The following is a 25,357-nucleotide window of genomic DNA, read 5'->3' on the forward strand; positions in this document are numbered from 1 at the left end:
AACTGACTATAAAAGTCCAGTTTCCACCCTTGCCAAACTAGGCTGGGATTATGGAGTTACATTTTGGTTGGATTAACGAGTCTATGCATAGTCCAATCAAAATCTCGCACCGAAATCGAAATCCGGTTCGTAAACTGTCATGCAGAGTTCGGTCGATTGCAGGATTTGCAAAGCATGTGCATCGCCAACTCCCAAATCTTATCATGTTTTTAATCAAGGTGCTCACGTTATTTGATGTACTTTGCGAAGTAAGAACCGTTTTATCACTAAATAGTTCTTGATTATCGATCAGATTGTCTTGACTGGGCGCCACCATTTTGTTTGAAGCAAATGCATGTGATACGAGAGGTGGAATCTGTTTGATCCATACGGGAGAGGCATAGAATGGACATGGCTCGTAACAGCCACTGGTGGTGCTACGATTGAGCCCAGGAATTCCAGCCTAGTTTGGCAAGGGTGGAAACTGGACTTTTATAGTCATTTAACTCTCTTGCCTCGGGAAGATGAGAAACAACTTGACCAATAAAGTTGAAACTTTACATGCTTCTTTTCCTCTGAAATTGCCACACATAGGAGCTAAACATTGGCATGTATGTTTCTTCTTGTGATGACAATTTTTGTTCAAAATATTAGATTAAGTGTCCATTTTTCGATTGTATTGATGTGGAAAATATTGCAGTATTGATGCTAACAAGAAATCTCTTTGTTGACAACAGAAACTTATGACATATATAGGTGAGCTACATTGCTGTGGCATTTGTCCTCATAATTTCTTCACTTACACCATAGATTGTTTGGGCCAGTGTATGTGCTGAGTTAAACATGACAGTTTATGTGTTTTAGCGATCACTGTTATTGAAATAAGCTTGTGAATATATCATTCACATAAACATTTTTGCTGTGAAGTATTCCTAAGGGTGTAGTAAAGTATTTGTCCACTTAAGCCAGCTTACATCATATTCAAAAATACACAAATAATCCAAAATGCCCAGTGCAATTTTAGACTGCTTGAATATTTATCACAGGGCAATGAGTATGTGACTTTGAAGCATTAAATGTTTCCAGATGACATAAATGTGAAGTGTGTATTTCCGTGTATTAAGTAAATTAGAGAGGTGCTTACATGTAGTTGGAGATCTGATCAGACAGGTCTAAGCTCAGACTGTATGAGAATCGGGAGTCTAATCTCATTATCGCCACACATGTTCAAGTGCTGTAATCAAGTATGGCTTTTATGACATTCAATTCAAGAAACACGGACCAACATCAAAAGCAGAATACTCCGTAAGTTATCCCAAATAGATGCAATGTTTGTTTTCAGGTCCGTATTTTTTGTTCATGTTCTTCAATTGCTGGCTGAAATATGTATTTAAACTTATGGCACTTTGATTTCTGTAGTGTTATCTTCGATCAGGTTTGATGCTTTATGCAGTTTAAATTAAATGATTTATTGCAGTCATGTTGTGATTAGATAAAGTTTTTATATGAAATATAACCCATGTTTTTCAGTGCATGTTTTTGGTCTTGTCTACATGAAAGCCCCGTTAGATTAGGTCCCCAGCACTGATCTGGTTGTAAAAGGGAACGAAGTGGATAGGGTAGTCAGATTCGGTGACTAAAGTGAATGCATGTCATTTTACTCCGATGGCGTGGACCGTTTCCCATGATATGTATCATTGGACTGTCTGGTCCAGACTTAGTTATTCAAAGGCTGCCATCATATAATTTGAATATTGCTGTGTGTGACATAAAAATGCAAACAAACATGCACACATATGAATGACAAGTTGTGGAAAAGGAGACGTTCTTGTACTATCCTGTAGCATGTTGTGGGGACACTCCCCAATAGTATCTTCCTGAGTGACTGTTCCATCTAAACCAACATAGTCGAGTCTAAGGAAGAAATATAACTCTTTGATTAATGTCTGCTGGCCTTTATTTAGAATATTTAACATTTTCTAAGATACATATCATGTCGTTTGAACACTCCCAGACACGACAGTGTTGTGCATTGATTACAAAATCCTGCCAGCACACATCCTTATCAGCATACTGTCATTATGTCCTTTCAGTCAGAGTTACCTCCCTTTGGATCCCTTGGATTCCTTGGTTCATGTTCTTAACCACCATTGAAGTTACTATTCTGGTATCATCTTGGCAACCAGCGTGGATGCATCCATTACAAGAATCCTGAAAATATTCCCTCAGAAAGGAAAATAGAATTTCAAATTGACAGACAAAACTGTTTCACTAAGGGAAACGTATTTGGCATCAGGACAGTCATCACTTGTTTGTTAGCATAACCATGATAACTGTCAGTGTGTTGCGAGTTAAACTTTAGGCAAGGTTCGAGGGGACTGTGACTCGTGGCAGTAATACAGAATAGAGCTATCCCTGTGAGGAGCTTGCTCTTGCTCATAGATTTGAATCCCAGATTATAATCATTAGTCTGTCAGCTAAATGCTGAATGTTGTCACCCAATGGTAGACATCTATGATCTGTGTCACTGAGGACTCACACATCATGAAGCGTATATATCCTGATGTAACTGAAGGACTCATCAACCAATGTCATGCTCTTGAAATCCATATACAGCTTCTGGCTGGATTGTAGTTATCCATTTAGACATTGCAACTTATTTGGGTGCAGTTGTTTATGTAACATTATTACATTTTGGCAGATGACAATATTGCATTAACATTTTCAGTAGTGTTGGACTAGTGGATGATTATCTTAACACCTACTTGGGGGCATGGCTGGCCAGGTCATCTTAACCATCGCAATTTCTCTGTGCAGAGTTGTACTTTAGCCATGCCCAAACCTAAGATCATGTCTTCCAATCCAATCCAATGTTTTGTCAGCATCAATCCTGTGCTCATGTGTTTCCCCATAGTGGTAATTGTCTCAGACCTGCATCACTATGCTACATCTCTCCCCTCTCCAATATCAAGCTGACAGTGTGATACATCAGAAATACTGTTCAAAGCAGTGTTAAACCATACTTTCTACCTCTCTTACACCATCTAGTTCCCTGCAGCAGGTAACCTAGCCATACCTTTCCTCCACGGTAAAGAAGAGAAATCAAACTCTTCATCCTCATCAGACAATGCTACAGTTTGCTCTTCTCGCAGGTGGCGATGTGAACTTAGTGGTTTATGCGTTGGCTCATCATGGCGAGGACCTGGGTTCATTTCCCCACATGGGTTCAATGTGTAAAGCCCATTTCTGGTGTCCCCTGCCATGATGTGACTGGAATATTGGTAAAAGCGGTGTAAAACCCAACACTCACTCACTCGTTTCCTCATTACCAGATAATCTAGTTGACCCATGTCTCCGCCGTACTCCACAGTTGCCAAAATAAACAGGAGAGTTCCGGGTAAGAAGCATCAAGGAGATTCCAGGCTTTGTCTGTTAATACTGTCCTGACTACACTTCCAGACCTTTGTGTCCCAGTGCATACGATCCAGTATGACCTTCAGCTGCAGATGTATTCCATCCTCAGTGAGAAGAAGGTACACAGTGAATGATGTGTTGTGTTTCCTTCGTCTGGCCTGTATCTGCAATAATTACCAACACCTCCATGTTTGTTAACAGGCTGATACATAATTATTTTTGAGACTTGTTGGGGAGAAAGTTGGAAGTGTTTTTGTGCATGTTCCATATGTTTGATGTAAGGTTCCATGTTACCTTGTGGGTTTTCAATATCCCTACCAGACTGCTAAGTGTAGGCAAATATTTGTATTTGGAGTGTTTTGGTTTCATGAACTCCTTTGTGTCTAATAATAAATCCTGTGCATGTTGAATCAATTATCTTGTAATCTGGACCATGAGAAGTTGTTTTTGTACTAGTCGTCTGAATATGAAACATGTCACACATGTCACAGTTTTTGTTTACAGATGGTCATTTAATCCTCTTTGCTTAAAACTGCCTCTATGGTCTTAATGATTTTGTCTGCATGGAGAGGAGAAAGTTAGTGGTTCAATCCCCTGGCCGTGTCATACCAATAGACTTTTTAGAGATAGTTCTTGTTGTTACCCTGCCTGTCACTTTGCATTAAGGGGATAAAACATTGACTTGTCGACTCGGAGTCAGCATACTGTGTCTCTGGTTATCCATGTTAAAGTCGAGCACTATAAAACCAGCATTACAAGCAGTCGCACACACGTTGCTATATGAGTGAAATAATCTTGAACAAGACATTTGGACCCCATTTCACCTCACTCACACCCTGTTGTCTAACAAAACTGTAATGCGTGACGTTGCAATATCACTCTCTGGTTTTTCTTTAACTGTAATAATATGTCATTAAATCCATGACTAGACTGTGAACTCAGATAATTTGTGGGCCAGTGGCACAGTGCAGTGTGTTTGCTTGTTGTATACTTGTGCTACTGGTTTGATGGTCAAGGCTCTTTTTGTCCCATCAGCAAAATTTAAGAAAGAAGCAAAGTTTTTCAAAAAGTATTGAAAATAAAAAAATGTGTTGGAATGAGAATTTGACGTCTTCCATTTCAACACTTGCAAATGTAAAAGTTAAGCTAAACAAATTCATTAAGGCTGATTTAAGAGGTTTTCAGATTGCATTACCTTATAATAATTGACCATGAGCAAGTCTTTGAACCAAGCTGTCTTTTGTGGGGATATAGGTAAATGTATAATATTTAGCTTTACATGCTTTGGTCTTATCAAGTATCCAAAACTTGGAATCATAAGGAAAAGAGTTCTGTAGAATAAGTTTCATATCAGTATTGTAAACTTTCCATAACTTTTAAATTTGACATTTTCAGTAGGCCTAAAAAGTCCCTTATCACACCTTATCCTTTGCTTAAAGTAACTGGACACTCGCACTGTCACTCAAGTTAATGTGTTGGAACCAACCCTACAATATTACACCACCAATAAATTTAAGGGCTCTTTAGATCATGTAGATTGAAAATAATGGCTGAAAGCCTGGAAGACCCAGGGAACCCAAATCATTCAGAAAACAGTTCAAAACGGGTGAATTTGAGAATATTCAAGTGTATGAATATGAATTTATTTTGGAAAATATAAAATGTCTTCTCTCTATGACAGTTCATCCATATTTTGTGTTGTGGATGAACCTATATACATGTATAAGCCAGAAGGTTAATTTGGCATACAGTGTCAATATTTACCTTACATCAGAGAGTATCATCCTAATACCATCTGTCCCTGTTTGAATTATGTTAGACTAATGAGATTTCTTCAGTTAAGCAAAACTATTTCACAACCCATCATGTATCCTTCTTAGATCACAATGATTAGCTAAATTAGTCCATTCAGGTTGTGGACACCCCTACCCAAGCATGTCATAAGTCTATTTTGTTTTGGCAATTTTTGCTTGGGCCTCAATTCAGGCTTTGGTTCTGGGACTGAGACATCACCATTGTTGATGTGGCGGTAACACCAGCTCCAAGTAACCTCAGGAATGTCGTCATTCCCCATCAATGTTTTCCCTCGGGCATCAGATGCTTCTGTGGATTCTTGGTTGGTGTGGCTCTTGTTCTTAAAAACTTGTTTCTTTTCCTTGCCAGTTGTAATACGGGTGGTAGATTTCAAGGAAAGACTGTTCTGAAAATCATTATGCATTTCAGTGATTTAATTATAGGAGGCCAGGGCTCTTGGTCCTTATTAAGTATAATAGCTTTAGGGGTGTTTAGATTCAAATACATGTATTATAACTTAAGACCATAAAGGGCCCCAGGATCCTCTTTAGTTTCTTACACTGTATTTAGCACTCATCTTATATGAGATGGATGTGATCTCAGAAACGGCACCTGTATGTGGTCAAAGTTATCAACAATGAAGTTAATGTTTTCAGTGTTTTAGTTAAGGGATTATTATTAGGTTTAAGGTGTTTTGTGTTTAAAAGGTATAGCTGGAATATATATAACCTTATTGTAATGTCTTTTTTTCGTGGTTAGGAGTGAGGATGTGGTTGTAATTAATTACTAGCTCACTATTACATTAAGTTATTTGTCCAGGAGGTGCTGGAAGTGGACTTGATTCTCTGATTCTATGAATCTCACAATAATGACTCGCTCACTCACGCACGCACACACTCACATGTGCACACTACCACCCACACCCCTACACCCCCACAACCTCACAACCCCACACCCCCTCCAAAACAATCCAGATCTATTCTCAGGTTTTTGTGTCCCGTAAGTCTGAAGCTATACATCATCATAATGAAATATTTGGTGGTACTTGGAAAGTACATTCTTGAAATACTCTGACTATTTCATCTCATGAAATTTAAATCGGTCGACTTTTTTCACCATCTTATGCAAGTGCTTCAATAACAGAATTGTTGAGAAATCATATCACAGCATTTATTCCTTGATGAATCAACAAGCGCCCCGCCTGCCTCCATGGCTGTAGGGCAAAGCCAGGATATTTGTCCATAGTCTTGTTCACCATGCGATAAGTGTGTTTGACTGTTTGCACATTTATCTTCACATTTGTCTATTCAATATCTATATCAATGCAGGACGAATTCGAACAGTCAAGGCACGTTTGTGTGGCTTTTTCGGGTATCAGTATGAATGCAATACTTTGTACGTCTCAAACAGTTTGTCATGATTTAATAAGGAGGGTTACACCTATGAATACAGGCTGTCACTGTTATGCATAATAATCAAGCTGTTAGGTGTTTCAGTTGCACGTGCATCTGTCGGACTTGGTATGCGTGATGTGCGAATGTACTCCATAATCTGTAACTGAAAATAGTTTCGCTGTTGACATGAAATAAACAAGTGTGTTGTACAACATCTGAGTAAATAGTTCTCTTTATTAATATTTTGTCAAACCTTATTTTAGATTCGAAATCTTCCAATGGAATTTGATTAAGATTTAGCATGTGAAGGTGTAACTGTTTAATATCAGTGCTTCAAATAGTTCTTTCTGCAATAAGCATGACAAGTGTTCCAAGAAAATATTTTCGTTTGATGAAACTGTTAAAGAATAAGACACTCCCGAGATGAAAAGCTCTATTTTGGGAATCTCTTTGTCAAATGGGATGCGACATTATCGCATTAGTATTCATACAGAAACCTGATACGTTTGAAATATTGAGATTTAAGTTTTCGTCCGTCTCATATGAGGACCTTGGTGGATAAGATGTTCTGTCAATATTGGTTTTAGTTGACAGGTATCTCACATAATAAGGCATTTGCCCTACGTATTTGAAATGTTAAATGTGTTTAATCCTAGTGTGAGAGTAGATGCTAGATGTATTTAACGACAGGGAAGATTGCATCTTATCAGTTTTAGCCCCCGTTTACTGTTGGATGTTAACACAGTATTAGGGACATGATGTTAATTCATTGAAAGCATTCATAAATGAGGTAATAGATTTTGTGTGGATAGTCCTCTCCGTGTCATATGACCTAACACTACACACACATAAGGTTCAGTGTACATATATGTACACCGAGCTTCCACTCTTCTCTTCCTCTTTCCAACTCTGACATCTAAACCTTTGTAAGTGCTTAAACGAGCAGAGGTATTCAAACCAGCCGTTTGATCTCTGTCAACTAATACATATGTTTTGTAGTCTGGGAAAGATGAGGTGCATATCTAATGTTTGCATTGCCTCTTGTATAATTGATTTTTCTCTTTCCGAATTCAGTTCCTTCCATATTCAATATTACTGTCATGTTAGTTGTATTGTTAAAGATTTGATTTACATAGGTAGGTTTCCACATCAAAGTGGGCCTTCATATTTGAGAGTTTTTCACGTAATTTGATATTTATTTTGAATCAATCTGTCAAGATTAAAGTTCAAATATCAGGTGGTTGCTATGTTGTGTTGAGAGACTGTTTTGATGAGTTGATTGTAGTGGGCAGAGCACTAGTGAAAAGCTTGGTATATGTTTACCATGACATATCATTAATGTGTTTGTCAAGTACAACCCCTGACAAGATTTCACACACCTGCATCTGAAAAAGATGTCAAGAGGTTAAATTTATAAAAAAGTGTCACATTAACAGCTTTTTTTGAATTTATGACTATAATAAAATACATTAAATATAGGGCAGCGGTGGTTTCTTAGATATATGGACTATTTTTTGTATGCTCATTTTACCCTGTCTGAACAACAAGTAAAAACAGTTGTTGATGCTACCCACGTACATCGTTACAGTAAAATGACCTCATTTGTGGTGGGGAAATATATTTTTTTATTGGCACACGTTTGATGTTAAATGTTTTGCTTGGATTATTTGATCTACCCATGGCGAAGACTATGGTAGATGTGTAACTGGTTGTAAATAATTGCATGATAACTTGAAGGTGTTCTCGTTTCTCCTTTGATAATTGTTTTTGTTGGTGATTTGTCGTCAACAGACCTGACAGTTTCTTTAATCCAGGGTTTACGGCTCCCCTGTAGCTTACACTGTCATAAAAGATAACAGGGTTTGAAATAAAAGAGTCCTTGTATTAGAGTGCCAATTGCACAGTTATTTAAAAAGTATTGTTAAAATATGTTTCTGGTGCTTGTAGGGTGAAGTTAGAAATCATACTTTTTGTAGTAGACGTACCTTGTGGCGATTTATAGTATTTGAAGCCAGATTAGTGTGCTTTTGCATGAGTAAGATGGACAGACACATGGTAAATGATGACCCTTTGAAACTGCTTGATGCTATGATTCATGAAATTAACTTGAAATTCAGAAATTGAAAAGGGTGTTATGAATCTCATGGTAGATGGAAAGGAAGCTGGCAAACTTTCTATATTACATCTCCTTATTATCTAGCTCATGGTAAAAAGACATTCATCTTATTTGTAGATGGATAAATAATATTCTTGTTGGCACATTTGAATTCCAAAAGGCACACCTAAACGTCTGTATGAGTTGTGTGGCACACTTGAAAAGACAACATTTCTTGTGGTTATTTCAGAGGGACCATAGTACATGAAGGAGTGATCATCTGGGTAGTTTGAATTTTGCCTGCGACTTGCATGCTGTAGTGTTGTGGGAATTCCAGGACATTAATTCTATTATGTAATGTTTGATAGGGTTGGGTTATTATTCCCTGCATAAAGTGGCAGGGGGATATAGGAATGGGTGCAGTTTGTCCGTCATGTTTCGTTTCTGGAGCAGAACTCAAAACCATGTGATATATCTTAACCAAACTTGGCACATAGATAGGTCTAGTGGAGAACTGGTGCCTTTTGATAGTTGTGATTTTTGAAAATTTGTTTTTCGAGTTTCCATGGCAACAACTTTGTCTTGAAAATGGCGGTAGTTTGCCACACAACCTGGGGATGTGAGTATTTCATGCTTGTTGATGAATACTCTAAATATGGTGTCAACCAACATTAACTCACTTGTATGTGTATTATTCAAGAGCTGCAGAACATGCTGTTGATGGCTGTCATGTGCTTCCCTTGATCCCAAAACGTCTAAGAAAACATCTTGTATGTATTTCTACCATGCTATATTTGTCAAAGTATTGTGATTGTGGTGGAGTAGTCTAGTGGTTAAAACATTAGCTACGCACGACAAAACCCCTGGTTTGATTCACTATATGGGTACAATGTGTGAAGCACGTTCTTTGTGTCACCTGCCATGATATGGCTGGAATATTGCTAAAAAGCAGAGTGAAAACTTAGTGTCCAACTTTCTATCAAAAGCCTGTTCATTCTGTCTATCAGCCATGTATTACCCGAATTTGTCTCCTTTGCAGTATGCTGAGACTGTTAGCAACTTCCAGAGGAGGGATGAGATTTGTGAGAAGACCCTGGAGTTCCTGAGGACCAGATCCACAGATATCCCTGTGAGCAGACAGTCACACCAGATCCTGGAAACACTGTTGTACAAGACAACTCTAGTTGTGCAGTCGGGGAGGTACAAGACTGGACTCACATACTTACAGGTAACTGCAATCCACGACTCATACATTCTTGTGCTCTGATGTATTGTGTGCTTGTGGGTGCCTGGATGGCCCGATTGTCTTAGGCCCCACAATTCGATGTGTTGTCTATTCTTCAGGTGTGCTTGATACCTATGGTCAAGTGTTCAAATGCTGTCTTTGTTCTGATTATGATGTTTGATTTGACAGAACTAAACCAAAACTCATAGGTTTCACCAAAGTGGTACATGTATAAGACCTGCATCACTTTGGGCTTTCCTCATACGGGGTACATCAAGCTGAGAGGTCATCATATAATTGAAATACGGTTCAGAGAGGCATTTCATTAAACTCACTTCCTGTTTTGCATATTGAAGAACCGTGTTAGAATAGGTCTTCAGCAACCCATGTTTGTTGAAAGAGGCGACATGGTTGTCGTAATAGGTGACTAACGGGATTGGGTGGACATGCTCACTGACCGACTTGATGCATGTCGTTGTGTCCCAATTGCATGGTTTGATGTCCCATGATATCAATCACTGGATTGTCTGGTCCAGACTTGATTATTTACAGACTGGTGTCATATAGCTGGAATACTGCTGAGTGCGGCGTTAAACAACAAACAAACGTTGGCTGTTATTTGAATCTGTATTAAGATTGTGGAAATCAATAATTGTGGAAATTTTTAGGTAGAATAGGTCCCCATAAGTTGGCCAAAACCCATTGTTGTTCAGAACTGCTTACAAATAGGATCGGTGGCCATACCATGATTTTGGACTCATTAATATGTTATCTTACCCCAGTGGTATTGATCAATGCTCATGCTGTCAACCACTGGTCATGCATGGCCCAGACTTCATTATCAACAGAGAGATGGTTTAAGTTAAGGCCGGGATATTGCTGACTACCAAAGAGAGGCACATGCTCAGAACAGAACAGAACTTTATTTACGCTAAGGCCGGGATCCCTGGCAAATGAGGTACAAATTTGCAAACAGTAAATACATAAAATGGAGGGATGGTTTACATGGAAGATGTTACAGTTTTCATAATGACATTACAGAATGTACAGAGTTTCTTAATAACATTTACTTTTTTTACAATTAAAACGTTCTTTATATTTAAACATAATTGGGTTTTTAGCATTTGAAATTTGAACATATATTTTCCGTTGGGGTTTTAGAAGCTGTCAAATCACATAGCAAGTGCCAGACATCAACACATTCATCCACTCGTGTAAAAAATGGTTTACCTAGTTCATCATAATAAATATCAAAATATAAACTGAACGCTTTAAGTAGGTATATTATCAAGGCCTTAAAGATATTTACGACAGTGGAAAATTGCGGCAGTAAAAGCTATCCTCATGGAACAGATGTAAAACCTATGTTTGTAATGAGGCAAATTATGATGCATGTTCTGTTAAATTGTTTCTTTCATGTCTGTCTGCCTCTTGGTCTGGCCTCCTATAAGTATGCAGCCTGTGAATATATCGCAGAACAGCTCCTAATGTGCTCAGATTGTTATTGGCACAAACTTGCACCACTGCATTCATCTTGATGAAAACAATACTGGGGGTGGGGCATGTATGCATTGTAAACTCTGCTGGCGGATTTGTGTTTGACACTGGGGCAGAAACAAGATCCCAGTATACTTCACAAGTTTGTCTAATGTCATGCACAAGTCAACTTGGGCGACGCTTTATGTAAGAAGAACAGGAAGCGAAGAGAAACAGTAGTCAAAGTTGTGCACTGACCTTCTCCCATGCCCCATCCCTCATTTCCACCACCATTTTCGACTTTCATAAATGCAAATCCTGGATTAAGTCCGTCTGGGATGTTTTTTGAAGATGAAGAATAGATGAATTAACTTGTGTGGAGATGTTAAACATGATCTGCCTAGGACTCTCATCAAAGCACTCTCAGCACAGACCTCCATTACATTGGGCAGTCTGTGAACGCCTGCCACACATGATCGGCATATCGGGATCTCATTTCTGTATCTGCCTGTATTTGATGTGCATCCGATTTCACGGTGTCACCCCCCACAGCCTGCATGTTCTTCAAACACAACCAACACCCCTCTTCCCACCCCCTGTGGGTGTTATTGTTAGGCTGGGACTTCCTATGGCAGGGCGCCCCTTGGTGTGTCTCGAGTACACAGGGCATCCCCTACCGCTGGTTCTGTTGTCGCCACTTGCATGTGTTAAAACATGCTTGTTCTGTCTGGAACATGTGTTGCCAAAAACACAAGCGTTTAAAAAATTCTGTAAAATATTTACGTTTTTAACCTGTGATCTGAAAAAAGAATTGGCAAGCTTCTCCCGGGTAATAAATTAAATGTGTGGATGTGTATATGATTTTCATAATCATGTGCTGTTTAAGTTTGGCAAGTTGGAATGTTTAGTTTAGGCTGCATTAAATTGTTTTTGTTTCATGTTCATGATTTAAATATGCATTAGTCTACAGTGATTGTTTCTTTCTGATGATAGAGTTGTCAACCAAACAAAATGTGCTGCCAGAAAAGGATTTCTGAGATGTTTTATTCTTTTTTTGAAAAACTAAGAAAAAAAGGTTTTGTTGTTGTACAATTTAAATTATTTAATGCTTTGTTGCTTGTAGATGTTTGTTGTAGAAGGCTGACACTTGCATTCCACCTATTTTTAATTGTAATACAGTGAGACTGTAAATTGGAAACCTGTGGGGAGGTCCCTGCAACCTATGCTGGTTGTAAGAGGCGACTATGGATCAGGTGGTCAGACTCGGTGACTTGCTTGATTCAAGGTCATAGTAATCCTCAGGTGTGTTTTAGGGCTGGGACGGGTAACTCACGTACTCGGGTCGGGTGGGTACTGAGTAGGACCTGGGTACCCACAGGACTACCCGGACCCGTGGTTAGTCACGTGATAATTGTTTCATGACCAAAATTCAACTACATGGTTACATAACAATTTTAAGTCTCTAATGTTTGCATTTCTTCATGACTATGAACTCTTTCCTCCTGACTTATATATGTTTAAACAAAGCTAAAACTTTAGTCAACTTCAGTGTATGCATGACCACATCGTTTTATTTTGTGTATCTAAATACATTTTGCCAGGGCTACTGTCAAACTATTCCCAATTGGACATTTTGTACCTATCTCTTGAGACCAACAGTAGGTACCCTGGTAGGGTTGGGTAATAGGGGTGTGGGTACCCGGGGAGTAAATTTGGACCTGTCCCAGCCCTAGTGTGTTTCATTGATTGTCTGGTCCAGACATGGTTATTTACTGGCTGCTTTCATATGGTTGGAATATTGCTGAGTTAGGTGTTAAACAGCAAACATACACATTGTTAATCTGGACGGAACCATTTCCAATGAAGTCATCCAGATTGGCAATCAAACAAGACACTCACTCACTAACCCAGCGCCTGCCCATCCACCCACTCTCTCACTTTGTCATGACCCACCCCCCACCCACCCCACATCCCTCACTCACTAGCTGTTGTTCCTCTCATCTACCAACACAGTACTGTTGAATGTGGCTTGCCAAACACTTGAGTGAGAAACATGGCATTAAGCCCACGGTGGCAGTGCAGGTCACTGATTCCTTCAACCAGGTCTGGAGATATCTACATCATCACAATGGCTCTTCACTCATTAAATGTCCTGGTTGACACTTTGAAATAATTAGTGCTGGGTTTGGCTAGTATTTGCAAGGGCAATGTGATATTATTTGCTATTGGTGACATGAGACTTGATGAGCCTAATGTCCACCTCTGCTGTTTGACGTCCCCTGGAACTTTGTCCTTTCCCACCTTTGGCCTTTGCTGGCCCCACTAAGTGAGGGTCATGTTACTAGGGGATGTTACTCCAAGTGTCAAGCAGTATTGTTACTTCCAGGCTTGCTTTCAGAGAACCAACAACGCTGTGCTACCTAATATGATGTCTAAAACTTACAACTGAGGAGGAATGCCATTCTGTTGCCAATGAAGTAATAGGACATGCATCTAGTCCTAATTAGCTCAATTCATCCCAGAATGACTTGCATTTAAGAATCAGGGTTTAGCTTTTTACTTCGCTTTGAAATAATGCGTGTATGTAACTTATCATTAGGAGTCTTTTCTGCCCACTAATAGATCTCCCGCGGAAGTGCCAAAGTTATCAAATGTATCCTATGTTGAGAGTGGGATGTCATCTCCAGTTAGCTCAGATAATGTGTGCTGTGCATGGGACTCAAGTAGGAAATTAACAGCAAATCAGTGGTGATGGAAGGTTTGATGGGCTGATGGTCATGTCACTCAGTGAAAGTCTCTTAGTGAAAGTCGCTCAGGAATCTGTGTTGTGCTTCAGCTTTTAAGTTTTCACTTCTTTGAATTTGATAATGAAAATATAAAAAAAAATAATAATAGGTTAATATGTTGAATAATATTTTCCTTTTTAATCTGTTTCTGCCCCTACGGTAGTGTACATCCATCAATTAACATGACTAGGATTCTTTTGAAAACCCATTCAAGGTGAATTTTAAGTGTTCAAGGAGAACAGCATTGTTTACCACATTTTGCAGCCTGTTCACTGTGTGTGGATGCTGAATTAACAAGTTGTCTTCTTGTTTACAAGTTGACAATCTGCTTCCAGTTTTGGACAGTGAATTCAAGCAATATCATGACATCCCCTGAAGAAATGAGACTTGGCCAGACAAATCAGTGAGCAACATCACATGCCGTCGGTTATGACGAAATGCAATGAGCCAACTCAGACCCTGACCAGAGCCTGAATTCAGTTGCCTCTCTGTTCTAACCCGGGTTCTTGTATTTTCATTTCGGACAGTTGAGAATTTGACATTGTCTTGCTTAGCTGGTCCTGCTCCTTTTAGTTGATATCTTACTGCTTTTAGCTGATATCTTACTACTTTTAGCTGATATCTTACTACTTTTAGTTGATATCTTACTGCTTTTAGTTGATATCTTACTACTTTTAGTTGATATCTTACTGCTTTAGCTGATGTCTTACTGCTTTTGGCTGATATCTTACTGCTTTTAGCTGATATCTTACTGCTTTTAGCTGATATCTTACTGCTTTTAGCTGATATCTTACTGCTTTTAGTTGATATCTTACAGCTTTTAGCTGATATCTTACTGCTTTTAGCTGATATCTTACAGCTTTTCAAATGATTCTTCTTGTTCTGATTTTGTTATGAATGTGGTTGGTGAGATAGTAATTGAAGCTTTCATCATTTCGAGGAACCACAAATTTAGAAGCCTGTTCTTGATGGCTTCTGCCATGATCTAACTGCAGCCTCCCTGTTTAGATTGGTGTTAAATTATCGTTCAAGCACTATGTTTAATATTGACACTAAATTCATATTTTTAGTAATTTACACATTCTATTTGAGTGGCATTTTAGAAGTTAATGTTACAGTGAAGTAAATGAAGACAAGTACCTGTACTGAAATGTTGCATTGAAATAATGGCGTTGAAATCCATGTCAAATCTGTCTTTAGTAATTTACACAGTCAGGCATAATCTTTTACTCCGAATGTCTTAATAATCTGTTCACATTTAATAGCTTTTAAACACCAATATTGGGCAGTGGGGTAGCCTAGTGGTTAAAGCGTTCTCTCGTCATGCTAAGACCCGGGTTCGATTCCCCACACGGGTACAATGTGTGAAGCCAATTTCTGGTGTCCCCCGCCGTGATATTACTGGAATATTGCTAAAAGCAGCGTAAAACCATACTCACTACACACCAATATTATGTTGGTGCACCATGTGTGAGGAATCGTGCTTTGAAAAGTCATTCAAACATGGCCATCCATAACATATGTAACTCCTTTGTGTAAACAAGTTTGCTGCTGATTATCTTAATAGAGCATAATTCAAATATTCTGAACCTTGCCAATTGTTCCTTGACATTCTCCCATGTTGGAAAAAGGCATCTGTTTTCATTTTCCTGGTGACTGTCAGTGTTTGTGCCCCAAGCCCTGGTGTTTTGTATTAAGATGACCCTTCATGAATGTAGCCATTTGAAAGAGTGGGCATTGTAGCACGCCTTGTGAACACATTGGACAAATTATTTTGTCAATCTGAAACAATAATGCTAAAATAGAGAGTCATTTTGAAAAGGGAAGATGTTACTTTGTTTGAACATGTTGAAGGTCATGTATGTCCTATGAGAATAGAGATAGAATATAAGTGCATACACATTTACCGTTGTCCTCTCTTTCTGTCTACTCTTCATCTGTCTTCCTCAATATTGGGATCGATGTTGACTCTATTGACACCTGGTTGCCTGTTTTAGAGCACATATAGGCCTAACACGCAATTCATTTGTTCATTGTAATAGTATTATTGATAAGGCAGACATTGGTGCATCACTTGAAATTCTGTGCTTTAGTTATTTTTATTGCCATTCAACAAATATTTTGCAAAATTCCTGCATCATGTGAGGCATTCTTGGTTACCCATAAAATATAATGTCTGACAACTCACTTTGTATCAAAGGGACGAGTTTGATGTGTGCCGATTTGTGTTTGTTGGTATTGTGGGTGGGGAAAAAAAATAAAGTGTTCTTCCCGCATCACTTTTGTTTTTAATAAAAAATAAATAAAGTCTTACTGCCCTCTTCATTTTTTTAGAAAAGTGTTCCCCAGAAACGTTTAATATTTGTATGCAGCCAAATGATACTACCATATATTAATGTGGTGCTAAAGGGCGTGGGTGGTCTATGATGCAGCACATAAGCTGTGAAGAGTCATGTTCCGTAGCTGTACCAGGATCTGCCGATTGTGGATGTAAATTTCCTCTGAGTATGATCCTTTCTTTGGATTATATTCATACTGGTAGGTTTGTGTAATTTACAAGACAGTAGCACAGAAGGGATATATTAATTGCCTTGTAACTATTATTGAAAACATTTTAATTTCATTGACGTTTGAACAAAGTTTGTTACTTCTGATAAAGGACATCGCTCACAAATACAGTTATGTCACTGTGAAAATTTAACCATCTGTTTTTCCTTTTGCTGTATGTGATGAATATTGATTCAGACCTAAGTTTACTGAATAACCCACTGTCTACCACCCCCACGATCAGGTGACGCTTCAGCTGAGCGCAGTCTGAATCATTAAATAAAATGCTTAAACACCCCTATTCTCTCCCTTTGTTGTGAGGTGTCACTTTACATGGTCAAACACCATACCCCTTCATTGTGTACAACTGTCGCATTGCCTTTGAGGGCCGAACTTAGCTTCGATGGGAGTGACCTCCCCTTGTTGGTGCCAGGTACTATTGTACTGGGACCTGGCCATGTGTCTCGGCAGACAATCGGAGATCCCGCTTTGTTGATTTGCTTAATCCTTGAGACAAGATGATAACAAAACTTAGTCCCGTGCAACACCAATATGTGATATTCCCCTCCGGGCCAGAATGACCATAGTAGGTCGTTACCCGACTCTACATCTTGCTTCACCTGCTTTCCTGTGCAGATCTACTGGTCCAATTAGTGGAGGTGTATTTGGGGAGTAATTACCCTCATTTGCAAATAGATTCTTTTTGGTGTGGTTTACTCAATTTTCTCGTAAAAGTCAAACTTGTTTGAAATGTGAGAGTAGTGTTTATTTGGTAGTAATTAGGTTAACAAAGCTAAAGGTGACCGAATTGTCTGTATTCTGTAACTTGGTTTAATAAATCAGAGCTTTGTGTGTGTCTTCAATGCCCTCAAGCTGTTGACAATCCAAAGAAACAAGTAAAAATGTAATGTATTCTAAGCAAATGTGTTTAATTCATTTTGAAAGGAAGTCAGGTTCGTCATAATTTGTTTTGATGGAGAATAATAATGATACTTAATTAGGAAATGTGAAATGTCATTTTGACTTTCATGCTGGATTTCATTCAGAATATTCAGTTTTCCACCCATACTTGATTTTCTGTTCTGGATGATTCATGATGATCTTTCTTAAGTCTTGCTTTCCTTTTAGCGAAAATATTAAATCTCAAACAAGGTAAGAAATACCTGATTCCAAAAAGGTGTTTTCCTGATTTTTGTGAAAGTTTTGGCATGAAACTAAATCATTTTTGTGAGAAAAGTTTAGAAAGCCGGTCTTGAAGGAGGTACATGTATGCAGAAACATCACTATTGTACATGATAAGCATTATGTAGTATCAGTGATAAAGAATATCACCTGCTTAACCCCTAAATTTAGTTCCCTGGTTTCCTGGTCCGAGGTGTGTTCGGTCATTGGTGGCCCAGAAGTCCAGGGTGCTGACTCTGCTGTGCAGAGTTATGGCCCTTTTCTGTTGCCAGTGTCAATTGTCATTGACCCAATATATGTACTGATTTAGTCATTGGTCTGTCAGCACCTCATGCAGGGTGCAATCACTTACCCTGACCCTTATTCTTTGAAATAACTGAAATGACGTGAGAAACATCTAAACCCAAGATGGCAATGCAGGTAAGGGATTCCTACAACTCTACCCTTCCTATTGTGTTCGCAGACTGTCCTGAAGAAGTCCGGTGAAGATGGTCTGTTGCTGCTTCTGGAGCCAGAAGATCGGTGCGTCCTGTGGATCTCCTACATCCACCTCCTGGAGTTCCATCAGCTGCCCCAGCAGCTCTTTGACCCGGCCAACCAGAACCCAGGCAAAGTCCTGTCCAAGGTAAGAGAAGGCCATTTACAGATCACCATGTGATGAGCTGGCATGAAATAGCGGTGAATGTTATATATTTAAATGAAGAGATTGTTCAATTCTTCCATAGATAGTAGTGTTTGAAATTAAGCCTGTACGTCCAGGGGTCATCATCATAACCCTAATGTTTATAGTTCAAGATTTAGGGGGGTCCTTAGATTCAAATACCATAGTAGATCTCAAATTGTTGGAACATTGCTAAAAGCAGTGTGAAAGTCTATTCACTAACTCATACTTGATTGGACCGGTGTCTAAATCTTTCTTTTTCCCCACAAATATCTTCCATCCTAAGTTTTGGTAGACGTGTAAACCAAACTATGATTATGTAGTTGCCCCTGTTCCAGATGTGCAAACAAACAGGCCACAAGTAATGGCAGAACTTCTCTTTGAAGTTTATTTAATACAGACTTGTTCTTATAAAAACTGCTTTCTTTTAACATTCTCCAAGTCACATTTACTTGGAACTGGTGATGTTGTTGTGCATATTTGGCCAACAGACATGGCCATGTTTCATCAGACATACATTTGTCATGGTCACCCTGCCACAGTTGTAGAAAACTCACATGCTCTGCACAAATATTTCATGTCTTTGGCCACTGATGTAACTAAATTAAACAAATGGTTTTCAAGTGTTGGAAATGGATATTTTTCTCTGTAAAAGAAAAGAAATACCGTATTCGACGTAATATGCGCCCCGCTCTTATAAGCGCCCACGGCGATATTTGATAATATATATTATAATATATATAAGTGAACAATCCCAATTAGCACCCCTTCCGATTGATCAATGTACACAAGACTTATATATTCGTGTATAATATGCATGCGTGTGTTATATGCACCCTTAATTATGGTCAATAACATTCTGGAAAAATATATCTGTCGTATTTATATATGTCGAAATTTATCTTTCAACTCTGTTTTTTCAATCAAAATAATATTCTAATAAGCACCCCCTGTTTCTAATTTTGAGAGCGCCCTGGGTACTTATTACGTCGAATACGGTAGTAGGGATATTGATTGTGTAGGGATATTGATTGTGTTTTCGAGGTTTATTTCCGTGGAACGACAATACACATTAAAAGGGGAATTGTTGAAAAGAACGTCTGTTTGTTTTATGAATCATTATATTTGCAAGTCAAATGAAAGCTGATTTGCTGTATCCTATTGACCCAGTCTTTATCATAGAAGGATTACACAGAATTAGGGTAAGTATATGTCCAGCCCTGAAAAGATAATGCAAACTGAAATATTGGAATACCGAGGAGAATACATACCTGTTTTGACAAACACTTCATTGATGTTGTATAATGTTATAGGAAGAGCATTTGAAGGGATTCTGTTTCATTACCAAATATGATTTCTTTTTTGTCATTTTGGATGACAAATCAGTCAACGTCTTAGAAAATAAACCAGTCTAGAACCCTGTGATTATGGGCAATCATATATCATATTTACCAATATTCATCACACTTCAATCTTTATTATTGAAAAAGAAACTTATCAGGAAGATTATCATTGGAGTAATTGGTAAGGCATTGTTGCTGCAAATACCTATGGCTTGGTAATGACAGTCATCAGGTGTTATCTCATCAGTCTACTTGATAGTCATGAGCTCAAATTGTAACATCTTTCCTTCTATGAGGGGTGGTCTGGTAGCCTAGTGGTTAAAGCGTTCGCTTTCCATACCAAAGACCAAGGTTCGATTCCTGACATGGGTATAATGTGTAAAGCCCATTTCTGGTGTCCCCCGCCATGATATTACTAAAAGCAGCGTAAAACCATATTCACTCACTCACTAACTCACTCTTTCAATCTATGCTTCTTAACACTTGATTGGGATACATAGATATTTCACACTGTTACTAAACTCAGGAGCATCAATGCATTGAAATGTGTACTTATGTTAACTTTAACGTGAAGAGAAGCTGTCCGTTCAATGGCAGTATTGAGAATGATTCGTATGACAACAAATCCAAGCAATCAGATAGGCCCAGGTGGCCCAGTTGTCTTAGGTGCCACTATTACCTGTGCAGAATTGCATCCCTTAGCCATGGCAGGAACATAAGATTGTGGGTTCAAATTCCAGATTACCCTGATAATGTTTTTCTAGTCTTGTAGCACCATACCCTGCTTAGGTTTCATCAAAGTGGTAAATGTCTGAGACCTGCATCACTTAGGGCTTTCCTCCCACATCTGTGTGGTATGATATGGCTGAAATACTGTTGAAGGCAGCGTTAAACAAGACTCACTCACACACGAACTGCCTCACTGAATATATGTGTATGTCACAGGACTGGGAATGTTCAGACAACAAGTTTTATATTAAGAATTACAATCAAATATCAGTTCCTGTGAAAAAGCATTATGAATCATGGCAATGGACATAGCATTTCACACCTGTCGCTGCTGACATAGTCAGATAATATTTAATCCAATAAATGTCGTGTGATTGTATATCAGTGCAAACTGGTCCAAACTGTACCGATTCAATGATATGTAGGACATGATGTTTGTAGACATAATCAAATACAGGTCATGGCTATCTACAAAGCTCTCACCACATCCAGTCTGAAGACATCTCATCGAGGTGTATGTCTGTGTTGCCTGTTGGGGTAATCTGTACTTACATTCTCTATCAGCATTGTGATGACTGGGCTGATTGAGAGAATTGATGGTATGGCTGATACTCCTGCTACTCTGGTGCAACACTGTCAGGTTAATGAATCACTTGGCTCGTCTCAGTCCAATCGGACCTTGGCCAGCAATGGCAGGATTGATTCTGGAACAAGTTGGGTTCATATGACTTTCACAGAGAGCACTATATCTTTGTACAGATATATATCCAAGATAAGGGTCTTTGTTGGAGCCATTGTGTATCTGCAATGAACCTGTTCTCTTCAAAATGAACAGTCTGTTTACCAAATTGGCCACTTTCGTGTTTAGAGTGTTTGTTTCTTCAAGAATGAGTGTTGGCTGCAAAGTGTTGTAGTATTGCTGCATCAGCTGTTGATGGTAATAGGACTTGGTAAAGGATGTTATGGACATGTGAAAATTCTTCACTTGTTCTGATCCCTTATAACCAAGGTAACTAAATTGGATTCGGTGGTCCGGCTGGGTTGGTTGATTGCATGTCATCGTACTCTGGTGGCATTGCTTATAATGTCAACCATTGGTTTGTCATGCCCAGACTTGATTATTGACAGGCCACTGTGATACAGCTTGGATATTGCCATCTGCTAAAGAAGAAATCAAAAACAACAAAAACTTGTAGCTCTTATTCCTTACTTTTTTTTACTCTGATTGTCATGGCATTCACAACACATGCACTCTTTGACCCACCATCTCATATTCCTTACATAATTGAGGAATAAATGGTCATATGTCATCCCTAGAAGCGTCAGTCAAGCTGTAGGGTACTACCTATTTTTATAGTCTGTTGTCCAGATAATATATGTTCCTGCACTGTTTGACCCAGTGGCCCCTAAGGTGTGTGCAAGTTTACATTCCAAGTGGCTATTACACATGGTAATGAGGGCTGGATGGACAGTATAGGCACCCATGACATTCTGCTATTGTACCTTGACCTTAATGTTGGTGATTTCAACACATGAAGGAGTAACTCGCCTGACTTCCCCTTAGGAATTTCACTGCAAACAGTCCCCCTTAGACAAACATCTAGTCTCTGAAATGAACATATCTTTCAGAAGAAAAAAAGTTCTTAAATTATCTTATTATCTTAATAAAAAAATATACTAAAAAGGAGCTCGGAGACTCTTCATTTTCAGATATTGCAGTAATCTAGACTTGCCAAACTTTATAGACTTGCATGGGCTGTATTGGATATATTTGTATCAGGGTCTGTGTGCTCATGCTTTCAGTCACTGGGTTGCCTGGTTTTTACTGATCTGATTATTTACATGTTGCTCTGCTATAGCTGACTGCATCCTTAAACAAAACTCATTCACTCAGTATTAACCACTGGTTATCCTGGTGAGACCCAGTGACCTTGGCTGCTACAATATACACCATTCAACCAGTCAGTGTGAGTGATTGCACGTTGACCCTGGTGGTCGTGTCTGCAGCCCTCTAAGGCGGTACCCTACCCATAAATACTGTCTTTCACCACTGCAGTCATTTGTCAAAGCTGTTAAATTGTTTCTAAGTGCATTATTCTTGGCTCATTTAAAGACGTCAAAATACCTATTTCTTTCACACCCTCCCAGCCATTTGTCATCCCCTATCTTGTCAATCTTTATGGTTTAAATGAATGCCATTAGTCATTTAACTTTGGAAAATATTTTCTGCCATTTAGAGCTGACAGTGTATTTCATTTGAATATTTGACCCAGTCGCAAAGATCAGATGGGTGCAAGTTTGTTGACTCTCAGCCGGCTCATTACACCAGACCGAAGAAGATTAACCTTTATTGCTCTGTCCATTTATCAGAAATTTCATTGTTCAGTGAAAGACATGATAATGAAAAAATGCTAAAAGGAAGTTTTCACACCGACAAAATGTGCAGTACAAGAAGTGTTGGAAAATACTCCAATTTGTCCATGTCGTCCTCTAGCCTCTAGCCATTCATCAGAAGTGACGTCTGCTTCATTGGTGCTGCTGTCCATTCTGCTCGGAGCTAACTGCCCTGCACCCAGGCTTCATGAGTGTTAGCAGCGGAGTGCTGATCAAGTGTTAATAGGGAGCATTCCCTGCAGTTTTGTCACATAAATCAGTGAGGGGGCACTTAGATGGGTTGTATATCATTGCAATAATCAGCATCATTTTGACAGCTGGGTGTTGGGAGCATCTGTCTGTCACAGACTGTTTGCACTATCTTGCTAGGTCTGTGTAAACAAGCAAGCTGGAAACACATACTGTTCCCTTCAATACAGAGACAAATGTATAAAAACTTAAACACTGAGATTGACATGTGTTTTTTGCAGACAAAAAATGATATGATTCTGATAGCAAAACACTCTTTTGCGACCAACTATCAAAAACTGAAATACTCAATACATAACAAATACTACATGTGTTGTTTCTGTTGAAAATGAAAATAGTTTTAGAAAATCATTCTACCAGCTGATGAATTTAGTCAAATACAATTTCTTTCTACATCAATGAAATGTGAAGTAACATAATTTTCATTTTCATAAAATTGTAACTTTTAAGTTTCAAAATGGCTTTTGTTTAATGTTGTTTGAGTTGAATTAATGTAAAACTGTCTTGTCAGCAGTATGAACAGTTCTGGACAAACGGTCTTCTTTCAGCTTTTACTAGAAAGGGAAATAGACTCACAAGTGCCTATTAGATTTACTTTATTACCCTTAGTCACTCAGTAAGTGGCCTATCTGATCAATGTCTGTAGTAAGTTGAAACCAAAACAAGTACATTACCTAAAATATGTTCTTTTCACCCTGACCTAGCTGATGGGTGTGCCTCACTGATAGACTTATAATGCTCTCTAGTCAGTAGTGTTACAGTTGGTGCATGGTTACAGAGGAACAACCTGTCTTGACTCGTCTCTGGGACTACCGGTACTAACAAATACCGTATACACTTTAATATGCACCTGGGGCACTTAGAAAATTGACAAAGTTTGGCTCCTATTAAAAACATACACTCCTACTTAAATTTGTTGTTGAAACTCAAACGTTTTTAAAAGCCCCCTAGGATTAGAAGTTGGCAATATTGGTCCCGGGCCTTCTTGTCGAGAAACTGTTACTATTATTGATGTGAAAAGTCAAATTTTCAGTGAGGTTGCCTGTTCTTATAAGAAGTTCCTGTTACAGATGCTGGCAGATTGGCTCTATTTTGAACACTGTTATTCTGAGATGGTTTGAGTGATGGGGGCTCAGTTCATTTGTCTCTCACAATGCGTGTGTTTCAGTTCCGTACATTGGTACAAATTGTAATGCAAGATCCTGTTGCCTACATGGCTCCAGAAGGGGTACGAAGGGTGTCCAGGGTGCACAGGGATGTGGAGGGTAGAACCCACTGAGACTCAGGTGGTTATAAGTGTATGACCTGGCTGACTGCATGTCATTGTGCTCCAAAGGAATGTATAGATGTCATGAAAGAGAATATATTCCAAATACCACTTGTAGCCAGCAGCACAATATAACATTCACATCCTCATTCATAAAAAAACAAACAAATAACTCTTAATTTCGGAGCATTGGTAACCTCAGCTCTATAAGCATTACTGACATGCCAAAAAATTGTGATATGTAGAAAATCATAATTATCTACTCTTCTTTGGCCATTTCCGGCTTTCCTCACATGTTAAGTTGTCATGTCATGATATGACTGGAATACTTTTCAAAGCATTATTAACCCAACTCACAAACTCACTCTTAGGACAAGAAAGTTGCTGTAACCACAAGCAGAAATTGCTGATCTAGTGAAATGTAGTTTCTTATGCAGACCCTGAAACAAATATCCAAAAACTCCCAAGCAAGTATTCAATACAATTGCAAGCCTAGATTTCTGGTAACTGAAAATGAAGAGATTCTTGCAAATACTTTCTATTATAAATTAAAAGATATTTTAACCCAAAAGATCTTTTAAAATATTTTCATTAAAGAGATTTAATGTTAGTCTAGTGAAAATTGTTATGGTTTTGACTGGTTGGAATAATCATATGCTGAAATTATGGATACAGTAAAAGAATAATATTCTTAGAAAATCAATGTCAGCTCCGGCCCTTGTATCTAGACTGGGTTTGGTTTGGTTTGTTGTTTTACTCAGCAGTATTCCAGCTTTATGACGGCGGTCTGTAAATACTCGAGTCTGGACCAGACAATCCAGT

The 25,357-nt window shown here is 38.6% G+C and overlaps 1 protein-coding gene across 2 annotated transcripts in view; it reads left to right on the forward strand.

Moving 5' to 3' along the window:
* Nucleotides 1-25,357, forward strand: part of LOC124111911 (zinc finger C3H1 domain-containing protein-like) — a 107,840-nt gene that overhangs the window by 45,054 nt on the left and 37,429 nt on the right. For both annotated transcript variants that reach the window (XM_046471820.2, XM_046471828.2), the window contains exons 22-23: nt 9,716-9,904; nt 18,356-18,517. In XM_046471820.2, coding sequence (XP_046327776.2) covers nt 9,716-9,904; nt 18,356-18,517 — 351 coding nt within the window. The remainder of the gene's footprint in view (nt 1-9,715; nt 9,905-18,355; nt 18,518-25,357) is intronic.

This window comes from Haliotis rufescens, unplaced genomic scaffold, assembly GCF_023055435.1.
Source record: "Haliotis rufescens isolate VD_foot unplaced genomic scaffold, xgHalRufe1.0.p SCAF_5, whole genome shotgun sequence".
Classification (NCBI taxonomy): domain Eukaryota; kingdom Metazoa; phylum Mollusca; class Gastropoda; order Lepetellida; family Haliotidae; genus Haliotis; species Haliotis rufescens.